Source organism: Leguminivora glycinivorella, chromosome 9 (assembly GCF_023078275.1).
Source record: "Leguminivora glycinivorella isolate SPB_JAAS2020 chromosome 9, LegGlyc_1.1, whole genome shotgun sequence".
NCBI lineage: Eukaryota > Metazoa > Arthropoda > Insecta > Lepidoptera > Tortricidae > Leguminivora > Leguminivora glycinivorella.
The window spans coordinates 1095279-1108499 of record NC_062979.1 but is presented as its reverse complement, the minus strand read 5'-3'; the positions used below and the strand labels follow the sequence as shown (position 1 = coordinate 1108499).

The following is a 13221-nucleotide window of genomic DNA, read 5'->3' as shown; positions in this document are numbered from 1 at the left end:
TAGTTTCCAAATTGTTATTTAACTTGACTGTAGTACAAAATTCTTAAAATAAATATAAAACAAGAATAGCCACTTAACTTGTCCTTTCTCTTAATAGACTAATCGTCATAATTAATTGTTAGCGTCAAAAATTTTGTTGAAGTACATATATGTATAAAATATAGGTATATAACCCTATATGTAGTAATTATAAATAGCTACGTGCAACTACGCTCCCTACAGGTGTTCACGGAAGACCAGCGTCGGGTACTACTCCAGTAGGACCGGGCATTATGCTGAGTGTTCACCTTTTTCAGTGTAATTACCTACAGTGTACATGTTAGTTATAAGTCTTCTTTTTTTTCATCTCATTGTGTATGCATTGTATAACTGTGTTTTTATACTGAAATAAATTATATTCTATTCTAAATAAATTATATTCTATACTTACGTTTACTAAGTTAAATGATTGATAAGTTTAGAATATTTAGTTGGTAACTAAATAATACTACAGACTCTACAGATTCTAGATAATTATTCACAATTATAAATCTGCTTTCTTTTATATTTCATAAAATGGTAGCACATGGTACGAACGGTAGTACGAAGTTCCCGCAACAGACATAAACTAACATGGCCCCATCCCTAGTCGTTTACGTGAAAGGGATAGCATATCGCATTGTTAACTAGGCAAAAAGATGGACGCGCCTCGGCGCCGCTCAGTACAACCATATTGACCAGTATAAATGAACTCCGCGGATAATAAACAATATTCAACAAAATAATTAATTTGACTTAACTGTGGAATGTTATTCCATCTTTTTTTATATGTGGAAGTGTTAGAAGACTTGCCACACCACTTTATGCTGCAAGAGACCATTGTTTGCAACCAAATTTAATTATTTAAGATTTTTTCCCGAGCGGACACGAACACTGTTAGCGGGTTGTATACTTGGGCGCTACTGATCGGTGTCGCGCGCGTTCAAACTTTTATACACCTGATTTTTCGTATGCTTGGTGACCGCGAGTCGCCCTGTAAGGGCCGTCTTGTTGGGTTGGTCTGTGGTTTCTTAAAACCCTTTACTCGATGGGGATACGGCATTTCATTACAAAGTTCCTATGACCACGTTTCTGGTCCATCATCAGGTTAGCTCCATAATACCATAATATTGCATTGTCACGTGCCTTACATATGTGTGCAAAATTTCCGCTCAATCGGTTAAAGATATCTGCTTTAAAATTGAGTCGCAAGATTTCACCCGAACAAACTTACATTGTACGTTAAATAATAGCTTGTAAAAACGCCTAATATGCGCATTGCTTACCATTACTTGTAGAAAGAATATTTAATCACGAAATAACTATAAATAAGTTTGAAAAACTGCATATACATAGTATTTTATTTGTTGCAAAACAAATTCGCCACGGTACCGGTACCGGTACCATTGTCTATAATAAACATGTCCCATCCCTAAGGCTACGCGTGAAGGTGCGCCATTATTTGAAACGACCAATGGCAGCACCGTGCGCTCCCGCCTCGCCCCGCAAGGTTTGGTGATTTGCGTCTCGAACAATATTGCTTCTATTAGGCTTCTATGGGGGTGTTCTGTGTTCTGAGAAGAATGAGCCCACACACGTCCAGATCTGGTGAAATTCGATTTTCGAGATTTATTTTGGAAAACGCCCAAATGCAATATAACTTAATTTTGTCCCTTTCAATTTTACACAATCAATCTCCTTGCAGTTGCTTTCTCAAGAACCTGACCGTATTGAAGTGGTGGAGTCAGAGTTCGACTGGTGGCGGAGCGAAGAGGAGGAGCCGCGGGTTGAACTATGTGTCAAGACTGAGAGGAAGACGCTGTGGAGTCATCTCTCTAGCCCTGAGAGGAAAAAGGTACGATTTCATTAATATGTGACATCCTTATTCCATTTTCACATTATCCGATCCGATGTCGGAAGGATTACAAAGGAAAAATCAAAGATAAAAAAAGATAAGGCTTAAATTGTGGCGTAGGCGAGAGGCTGGCAACCTGTCACTGCAATGTCACAGTTTCGTTTTCTTTCAACCCCTTATTTGCCAAGAGTGGCACTGAAGCTTTAGTAGTTTCATGTGTTCTGCCTACCCTTTTATGGGATACAGGCGTGATTGTATGTATGTATGTATGTAAATCAAAGATGGCGGCTTAAATGAATGAGATATCTGCCTAGGGTTGTAAAAAAACGGTTTTTTTTCTGGCTTGAAAAAAAACATGAAAAAAAACCGTGAAAAAAAACAGTTTTTTTTCTGGAGTATGTTTTTTTTCTAAAGTACGAAATCTCAAAATTTGCAGAGTAGTTAATACTTTTATACGGTTTTTTAGATTTAATGATAACTATTAAACGAATTTAATCAAATAACTTTAATTTCTGGTCTTATAAAAGTAACATTTACGAAATCTGTAGTTTGTAGTTATCACTATTTACTGTTGGCAACACCACCGTCTCTCCACGCTACACGCCGCATCGGGAATTCCCCAATAAACGTTTGTATACTGAATTAAAATGTACGTTATTGTTATTGAAACATGTTACAACTCACGAAAAACCGTTATTGTCGTATTATTTGTTCATCTGAAAAAAAACCATATTTAGAAAAAAAACCATGGTGCTCGGTTTTTTTCATGTTTTTTTTCATAATTCTGAAAAAAAACATTTGGTTTTTTTTCTATTTACAACCCTATATCTGCCCTACATCCGATATCGCATCAGATAATGTGAAAACGCACTTACAGATGTAGTGCGAAAAGTGTTTCCTTCGTATTTTACCGGAAACGTTCGTATTTGTCATGCTAATTAAGTCAATGTTTGTACTGAGACTGACTGAAATAGCGTGACACGTTCGTACGTTTCCGTAACAATACGATGGCAAATCTACTATTAAAGACGCACCAATACTTAGCTATGCGATGTATGCGCTGACCGCAATTTTTCCGTGGAACGTCCCATATGGTTCCATAAACAGTCAACCAATTGGGACCCTAGGCTACTGTAGAACTATGTCATAGTGACGTTATAAATCAGATTGTAAGAAATCTCTTACTGCTTGTCATTTTGACATGTCTTTGTAGAGTGGCCTAGGGTTCCAATTGGTTGACTATACTTTTGAGTTTCCTTAACACAGAGTATGGTTAAACTTAAAGGGTACAAATAATATAAAAATTTTACCTTCCAATAAAATTATTATTATTTTGCCTGGTATATCCGAGGTCTTTATAGAGAGTACGTCGTAGACGTCGTATCGGACCGATAGATGGCGCCATCGTTCGTTGTAAGTCGCTCCGGCGTCACACCGCCGCGATGTTGGTAGTCTCGTTTTCCCCACCTGCAACATAAGGCTCCTCGCGCCCCGACCCGCCACCAGCCACCCTCATTGTTGAGGAGAAGAGCCGACGGTATATTAAGCCTACCAGGAAGGCATCACTCAGACCTCGGATATACCAGGCAAAATAATAATAATTTTATTGGAAGGTAAAATTTTTATATTATTTGTGCCGTTTGTATATCCGAGGTCTTTATAGAGACCTGTTTATTATCTCCTGGTGGCGAGTCAGCTGGCGCTCAAGCCTTTGGTAGCCCTATTGGCATAGCATAGAAGAATAAGTGAATCAGTTGTTGAACCGATTTGACAGATGTATCAGTCGAAATCGCCTTCGATCCGCGAATATCTCGGTGCCAGAAACGCCTAAAGAGATTTTCGTGATGACGTTTAGCTTTAGTCAGCGAATAGTTAGAGAAATGACATTATTATACATCGCAGATCAAAACCAAAAAAGATGTAGGCGAGGCTGACTTGAACAAGATACAAAAACTTTAGATACACTATTATTATTAACAGACACGTTATTTTATCAGGTTATAAACCCAATTTCAGACACAAAGTGTGGAAATTAACTGTAAAAATAGTGTAACTATCTGTACTGTAGCAGGGTAACGTAATTTATACTGCTTTTGTCAACCCTTCGTAAAAATTATCAAAATCAATATTAGCTTTGATATGACTATTTAAAGTCCAACGTCACGTCCATATCAAACACGGAAAAAGGTCATCACTCACGCGCCCAAGGGCTATTTGTTACAATACTGGTATTTTCGATCAGACTATTTCGCGTCAAGCCAGCGCGGTTGCAAGCGAGACTCCTGAACTCTGAACTCTTTTTAGTGAGGGCATTTGAGGATACTGATCGCTCGGTAAAACTAGCCTAGAAGATGAAAAGTACGAGCGCTGTCGATTGCTACTACACTGGACGGAGGTATCAGTCGATTTCTTCAAGTCAGTCATTGACTCTAAGGGTAATCCATTACCTAATCCAAAACCCGATGCGACGGATTTCTACTTCGTGCAATGAAGGTCGACAGCGTAGACTGAGAGGTGACGTCCGTGTCGCATCGCTGGTGGTTGCTGAACACGTCGTGGTAGCAGGTCAAGGGGTGAATTAAAACACCGCCACACATGCGCGCTTTGAGAGCGTAGGCGGAGCGCAATAATGGCGGTGCACCGCACAAACGCTGGCGTTGCGCCCAGTGGGCGCTAGCGGGAACTAACGAGCGCGGATTGCGAGCGCAACGCGCGCGGAACGCGAGCGGAATGCGCGCGCATTCAGCGCGCTGATAGCGTAGGGTTAGCGAAGCGGAATGCGCTTTATGTGTGGCGGAGGCTTAATACGTACCGTTGTACGGCGTAATGCAGGGCTCTCGCAGACGAAGAGGTACGATGACGGGCGAAGCAGAAGAAGGCGAGGTCACCGAAGGTCACTTGGCTCCCAGGGGGTGCATACTGACCTCGTACGACAGTCTGTTGGAGTCAGCAGTTACTGTCGTAGTTACTCGTAACAGAAGAGATGTAGTCCTGCCATCATAGCATATAGTGCTATGCGAACCTTAATCCGGCTGCATGTCACTTCAGTCGCCAGCGCCACCGCCTGTTGAAGATTATTTTCCATCGGAAGAGCTTTACTTCGTACAATGTTACGATTATTGAAGGTCTTATCGGGCTGCATATGCAAGCAAAACAGGAGCGATTGGCCTACAGCTATCGGCAGCTGTACGAGGTAATGCTGGAAACTGCAGCGGTGCAACCTTCCTCTGTACTACGGAAGTTGTGAAATTGATGAAATCAGGTTCTACGATCGAATCAAGCACTATTAATTCAGTATAGTCGAGCCAGATGATAACTACTGAAGTCCTCCTGAGTTCCTGGCCCCTTTCGCTTTGAGCTGGAATCTCAAGTTCACTAAGGCGAAGCGGGTTTATTTTTCCCAATTTGTTTATTAGAGGCTCGGCGAACAAGTTCATCTCTCGAATGAACAGGGGGCGCCACAAGCCTCCGGGAAATCCTCGTGTACTTGGAACCCCCGCGGCCAGATTACCGATCGGTTTTGGTGTCCGCCCGGTAAACAGACGCACGCTCAGGATGCAGGACGCTGGCTCGAATTCAGATCTGGACATTCTGTGTTTTTATTCCGCAAACCTTTACGATGTCTTTGACCTACACAATGAGCGATGTACAGGAATCACAGGGTCGTCTCGCGAGGCGCCTCTCCGATTAGATAGCTCGCGAACATCGTCAGGACACCCTCGCAGCAGTGCGGCTCCTCGTCCGGTTATTGACGTCTTACCTCGTTCAACTATGGGTGGCCAAGCCACGTTAGGACGTAGCATCTTTAGAATGTATCTGTTCTCACTTCGGCGACGGAGGAGTCCTTGGTCAAAATAGAGTGTAAATACTGTCAAAGTACTTCACGGGAACTGGAAAGAGAAGAGTGGATACCATAGTGTACGGGATGTCAGCTGATAGCGGCGCCCGGCGTCACATTGGAGGGTAGTATCAGCCTGGTCAGCAACAGAGTCTGCAACGATACCGTAGCAGACGGAGCCTGGATAGTCGTGGTCGTGGCACCATTGTAGCGGAAGACAGTGTTCGCGGTGAGCGTGACATCTTAGGCGCGACGGCAGCCGCCGACGTCGGCGTGGCGGCCAGCGACACCAAGGGAGCACATCAGCAATCTTACCAGCTTGTCACTGCAGCAGACGGTGTTACGTTCGGCGGTGAGATTGAGACGGCCGTCGTCAGCTCGAAAGGCGTCCTCGATGCCCCTGTCGCGTCACGCAGTATCGTGCTCGGTGGCCAGCTCGGTGCTGGTCAGCGCGGGAGGCACCGGCGCCAGCGTGGCAGTCAGCTACATCGGTGAACAGCATCGACAGAGTTCGCGGCGTCGTCACGGCAAACGCGGCAGGAAAATTAGCGACGCCTTCGCTACCGCAATACTGCGGATTGCGCTCGGTGGCGCGATGAAGGTCGCCGCGTCTGCAATCTTACCTCGTGCGATCGAGGCGACATCAAGGCGCCAGCATCAGCGTGGCGGCCGACGACACCGGTGGAAAACTTCAAGTAGCTTGCGGCGTTGTCACGGCAGACGCAGCAGAAGGATTGCGACGCCTGTGCAGCGGTTAACAGTATTACGCTCCGCATCACCACTGAGGCGCCAGCATAAGCGTGGCGGCCAGCAATACTGGTGGACAGCTTCGGCAGGGTCGCGGCGTTGTCACGGCAGATGAACGTCACGGCAGATGAGCGCGCTGCATCACCATCGAGGCGCCAGCATAAGCGTGGCGGCCAGCGATACTGGTGGACAGCTTCAGCAGGATCGCGGCGTTGTCACGGCAGATGAGCTCGCTGCATCACCATCGAGGCGCCAGCATAAGCGTGGCGGCCAGCGATACTGGTGGACAGCTACAACAGGATCGCGGCGTTGTCAGGGCAGACGCACGCTCTGCATTACCATCGAGGCGCCAGCATAAGCGTGGCGGCCAGCGATATTGGTGGACAGCTTCAGCAGGCTCGCGGCGTTGTCAAGGTAGACGCACGCTCTGCATCACCATGGAGGCGCCAGCATAAGCGTGGCGGCCAGCGATACTGGTGGACAGCTTCAGCAGGCTCGCGGCGTTGTCACGGCAGACGCACGCTCTGCATCACCATCGAGGCGCCAGCATATGCGTGGCGGCCAGCGATACTGGTGGACAGCTTCATCAGGATCGCGGCGTTGTCACGGCAGACGAACGCTCTGCATCACCATCGAGGCGCCAGCATAAGCGTGGCGGCCAGCGATATTGGTGGACAGCTTCAGCAGGCTCGCGGCGTAGGTGGCCGCGCTGGTAGCCTGCGTATTGACGACTGATCACTAACGGCGCGGCGCTCGCGTCGGGGCAGCAGCAGACATACTTACAGCGTCGCACGCGACGCCTATGCGGCGGCCACAACGTTGTTCGGCGGCACCGCAGAGGTCGTTAACGAGGAAGCAACTTCTACGCAACTTCGGCGGCGCCGACGTGGCGGACAACACTGCCGCGGTCAGTGGCGCTATCGCAGCGCTACAGTAAGTTTCGGCGCCGACACGTGTCCGCCGTCCTCCGCACCGAATCGGAAACCGAACATGTTCTTTCTAAAATAATATGAAGCTGCTCACCCATTCGTCGGAGAAATTCAAACCTCCTTAGAGCGCGGTATTCCTTCCCCGCGCCCTCCGCCGCCGCCGCCGCCGCAGCCCGCAGGTCGCGCAGCCCGCGGTCGCGAAGCACGTGGTCCCCGGAGCACGTGGTCCCCGGCGGAGCAACTTACCTACGTTACCGCTTATATTCTCGCGCGAAACTTTTAATGCGCGGATAACACTTCCTACTTTAGTCTCGGAAATGCGAATAGTTTAAAAAAGAAAACTGATTAACGGTAACAATTTTTGCAGCATGGAACTTTCTTACAAAAAAGTGGGTAGAATCATAAAGCACCGCTCGTTCATTTCTATCGTGAGAACCCCGAAAGACGAATAATGATCGCTAGCGAGGCATAATTTATCTCATTATTCAAGACGAACGAGCGTAAATTAAAAGGGAAGAAAGAATTGACGGATGAAATTGAAATTGAAAAATTTCATAATTCCGAAATGTTGTAAGCCACTTTTTAAATAAAAACACGAATAACTCTGGTTTGACCAGAAGTAACAAGGAAATAGTAACTAAAAGATTAATTTCGAGACACCATGCTGTAAAAATGTTCGAACGGAATACGCGACAACCGGTCACTTCGGCGTTCGACGAAACAATGAGGGTGGCTGGTGGCGGGTCGGGGCGCGAGGAGCCTATGTTGCAGGTGGGGAAAACGAGACTACCAACATCGCGGCGGTGTGACGCCGGAGCGACTTACAACGAACGATGGCGCCATCTATCGGTCCGATGCGACGTCTACGACGTACTCTCTATAAAGACCTCGGATATACAAACGGCACAAATAATAATAATTTTGAAGTGAAACTAATGTGACTTCCAACTGACAGCGTTAAACTTTTAACGCTCAGTGTTACCAACTCAAATTTTGAAAAATAACACACAATTCTTTCGTGCGGAGGGCTTCCGCGCACTATTTTTTTTTTTACTGAATTTGAAAGGGCTCGTTGAAACATTTGAAAAATCTGCTTTCTTTTCAGGTTTGCGAGTTAATAGGCTATGTTGAAGGGGCACCAAAGGACAAGTCAAAACAATATATCGGTGTGTGTCGACATAGTTAAAAATATGGACAGAGTACTACTTTGGATATCAAAAACATAACCTATTTTACTTTTTTCAGAGCACAAACTAAATTTAACACTAGCGAATTGTTCCTTGACTCTTATGAACAGAAATAAGGAAGTGTTGGGGGTAACATTGACGCAATTCCTCGCGTCATTGGAGACAAGACCTTCAGCTAAAGCTTATAAGGTAAGGGATCCATTATTTAAATCTATTTTCCATATTAAAATATTTCTAACATTGAAATTCACGTCAGTGTCAAAGTCAGGATTCCTGCGTTATAATAGAAATTATCATTAAAGGGTTATACTTATTTCCTGACTGAAAAGAAGACGGTGTTGTGATTAAAAAATACGTTGAGTATGTTTCATTTAGGTACATTTTTCTCATGTTTCTTAAAGTTTATATTTCTTTCAGCTTTCCGCCCGAGCAGAAAGCATAGTCATGGAAGGTCTCTCCTCCGACGGTGAATTAGTACCTCTCCTCACAGCAGAGAAAGGGTCCCCCACCAGTACAAATCTACTAGCTTTGGATATTGAGAAGAATCCGGCTAGTAGCGAAGCGGATTACGGGCTGTGTTGCTTGTTGGAGCCGGTTGAAGTGACTTATGTAGAGGTAAGCGGTTCCAATCTTAAACGGAACTGAGCGGGACATATCGTTAGACAAAGTGAACTTATGTATGGTAGTGTATGTAGCACACCTTACCCACACGTGTATAGACATAGCAAGACATTACAGATATATACTCCGAATCTATTGTTTACATGGCGACCTTGCCAGGTTCGCCATGTAATGTGGAAAGTAAATGATAACTACTTCGGATGCAGTATACGATTGTTCTGTCCTAAAAAACAAGTACATGCCGTTAAGCTATACAGTATACAGTTGTAGGTGTTTTCAAATGGATTATGGAAGATGCGCTTGGTGTGCGTTAGTTCGTTAGACTGACCGTATTGATGTTTGGGTCGAAGGACTAGGGTTGCAAAAAAACGGTTTTTTTTCTGGCTTGAAAAAAAACATGAAAAAAAACCGTGAAAAAAAAACAGTTTTTTTCTGGAGTATGTTTTTTTTCTAAAGTACGAAATCTCAAAATTTGCAAACTAGTTAATACTTTTATACGGTTTTTTAGACTTAATGTTATCTATTAAACGAATGGAATCAAATAACTTTAATTTCTGGTCTTATAAAAGTAACATTTACGAAATCTGTAGTTGGTAGTTATCACTATTTACTGTTGGCAACACCACCGCCTCTCCATGCTGCACGCCGCATCGGGGATTCCCCAATAAACGTTCGTATACTGCATGTTAATTGAATTAAAATGTACGTTATTGTTATTGAAACACGTTACAACTCACGAAAAACCGTTATTGTCGTATTATTTGTTCATCTGAAAAAAAACCATATTTAGAAAAAAAACCAGGGTGCTCGGTTTTTTTTCATGTTTTTTTTCACAATTCTGAAAAAAAACATTTGGTTTTTTTTCTATTTACAACCCTACGAAGGACCACTTGTATCCAAAACATTTCTATGTAGAAATTGTAACAAAGTTAGTTGTAAACTATATCACTAAAATCGGAATATTTTTTGCATTGCAGCTGTATGTACTAGGCACAGATTCATCAAAAATTTAATGTTTTGACTACTTTTCACTGTCTCGTCTTTTCTCGCCAGTCTCTAAATTCCACTATTTTCAAACAGCACGCGTTCACCGAACTTATAAACTTCTTCCAAACCCACTCGATGACGTCAGAGGAACTATTCGAAGAGTTATCGCACGCCGCCGACAAGGCGGCTGTTATGGGACGATCGGTTCTGGCTTACGCTGTCAGCAGGAAGAAGATGTTCCATGTTAACGTTGATGTGAAGGGTCCGTGCGTTATTGTGCCAGAATACGGGTGTGCTAGCAAGTAAGTACCAAATCAGTCAAGTCAAGAGATCAGCGCTGGAAGTCACCAGAAATATGCTGAAATTACACAATTTCGTGGGCTATTCTGCTTTTTTGTCTTTTTGCTTGTATATTTTTCTACTATTTATTCTAATATTTTTTTTAATAGGAATTAGGGCTTAGCTTCTTTCCTCAAATTGTCTTTTTTAAGAGCTTTGCAGTTACTTTTATAAAGTAACGGGTCACAGTCTAGTTTGCCTTGATTTAATTACGAGGGACTTCATTGTATTCTTGAAAAATAAATCGTTTTGTCGATTATTCTAAACTTATTCCTTTTTCTCTCAGGACTGGCAAGCTAATGGTAGTGGATATCAGTCGTATCATCATAAAGTCTGACCTGCAACCTTCAAATCTGGCACTGGAAGACGCCACATGTATGGAGCTGGAGGAGAGGTTGTACGACAGGCTTCATGCCGAGTGCTCTTGTCAGGTAACTTACTACCGCCAAAACAAACTAAATAGTGATAGTTCAATGTCGGCTACGAATCTTTATCAATATGCCAAGGCCAATTTTGTAAGCATAACAAAATCTTGGCACTAAAAGTCGTGCATACCTTATTCTGGACGGCAAAATCATCGACGAGGCATAACACTTAAAACTTGATTAGAAAATGTAGGGGCGAAGGTTTTTTAGTGCCAAGATTTGGACGTCTATATCATAAGTTACAATTTATATGTATAAATTTTGTAGTGGCAAAAAGTTGTACAGTGTATTTTATTACTCTTTTTCTGACAGGTTCTGTTTTGTGAAGGAGTGGAGTCCTGGCGTGAAACAAGACGCCAAACTGACTCAGAACTACATCTAGTGCCGCGTATGAAGGCTCAAGTCGTCTTCTCAAATAGTATTAAGAAGGATTACAAACTACTACCAAGGTATTTTAATTTTGGTTTTTGTTAATGATGTGATATATTTCATCATCACAGGCCTTTGCGTGCAGACGATTTACGCATTGCTATTATAGGCAACGGGTTTGATGACTGTGGAGGCCGAATCGCCAGCGGCACGACCTGCCACATTTTTGGCAGAGAAAACTCATGCCACCTGAGGTTCCAGTCTCGGTTTGCATATATTTACACCCTACATTATAATGCCTGGCTTTAATCTTCCACACAAGTATGCAGAATCAATAAATTCTTTGAAAGCTGTATGAATTATATTTGAATATCATTTTTTTTTGTAATTTCGTCAAGTAACACTGACATCAAAGATTAGAAAGAATATCAGGGACCGCAGAACATGACTAAATTAACTTACCGTATACATGACGAAATCGTGTCGACGCGTTATCATTTTTCGTTAACACTTTATATATTATGAACTATTTCTTCCACAGATACAAATTAAACATATCTCTCTCAAGCGTAAAGCTAAACCTATCGCAACGCACCATCGCCTCTCTCCTGGATTTCCTGGACAACCTACCCGTTCCCGTGCCGAACACTGTCCCGGTTTCCTTCATGGACTCTGGGGATTACGCTGAGGAGCTCGAGGTACCCGAAATGACGGCTATGATGAAGGATAAGGTATTATTTATTAATATTATTATTATGAGCCTTTTGTATCCCACTTCTGGGAAAATGCCTTCCTTCTTCCATTCTTCTCGATGTTGAGCTACAACTGGCCAGTCTGTCAAAAAGGAGTCCAAGTTATCTCGCCATTGCCGGATCCTCGGTTGACTCATGGATAAGGTAAACATCGTTTTTTATTCACGTTCAACGTATGTTGTCTGGGGGCGATGTGAAGACCAAACGGCATAATCTGCGATTCGTAATGGCCGTGAGACTTTAATGAAAATGCTGACGCTGACTAAGGTTGGAGTTTAGCTCTTATCTTTTCTAAGGGCCCTGAGGGTTGAATGCTATTAGCCAAAAATTACTGCTATGATGAATGATAAGGTATACATTATTTTATTTACATTCCACATACCTTATCGTCTGGGGTCATTGTGAAAACCAAACGGCATAATCTGCAATTCGTAATGGTCGTTAGACTCTTGAGGGAAAAGCCGTGTTTACCTGACTAAGGTTCGAGTTTAGCTTTTATCTTTTCTAAGAGCCTTGAGGATTGAATGATACTTTTCAAACTGTAGTTATGATATTGAGTATTGAGAATTATCGGTTATTGTGTGTGTATTGTTTTAGGTGCCATGTGACCCGGGACATGACGAATTAGTTAGGCTACGCCAAAAGATTGTAGCCGCTTATCTTAGCAAAAATAAGTAAGTGCTTCTAACTATAATACCCGCCTCCCTTTTTTTTGTTCTTATTAAACAAATATAATTTTTGGAAACATGTATTTTTACAACACTAATTTTACAACTAGGGTAGCAGAGTCGACATTCGACCGAGCTGGCGCGAAGCTGGGTTTCCAAGAGTCCAACCAAGTGTTTATATCATCGGAACATAGCGATGAAGACATGGAGGTGTACGCTCGTTCAGTGGACTTGCCTGGATTTGATGATAATGTATCGCCGAGTAACAATATCAACACGTTGCTGAGATTTGTTGTGGGTAAGTTGAGGGGCTATAATCAATACACCGTGCTTTTTTTTGTTTATCGAAATTAGGTTCATTATCAGAAACCACCCGGTATAACGGCCCAGCCACGACATTGGTCTAAGCGCGGCAGCGGCGAGCGGCAGCCATACGTGCGAATGAAAAGTCCCATCGCTGTGTCTCGCTTCAATGTATGGCCGCCG

General features: G+C 43.5%; 1 protein-coding gene across 1 annotated transcript in view; it reads left to right on the top strand.

Moving 5' to 3' along the window:
• LOC125229428 (vacuolar protein sorting-associated protein 13A-like) overlaps window positions 1–13221 on the top strand; it is a 93397-nt gene that overhangs the window by 15645 nt on the left and 64531 nt on the right. Inside the window, exons 7-16 of the mRNA XM_048134256.1 lie at window positions 1724–1873; window positions 8493–8553; window positions 8633–8763; window positions 8992–9189; window positions 10276–10484; window positions 10808–10952; window positions 11259–11395; window positions 11857–12046; window positions 12665–12741; window positions 12846–13033. Coding sequence (XP_047990213.1) covers window positions 1724–1873; window positions 8493–8553; window positions 8633–8763; window positions 8992–9189; window positions 10276–10484; window positions 10808–10952; window positions 11259–11395; window positions 11857–12046; window positions 12665–12741; window positions 12846–13033 — 1486 coding nt within the window. The remainder of the gene's footprint in view (window positions 1–1723; window positions 1874–8492; window positions 8554–8632; window positions 8764–8991; window positions 9190–10275; window positions 10485–10807; window positions 10953–11258; window positions 11396–11856; window positions 12047–12664; window positions 12742–12845; window positions 13034–13221) is intronic.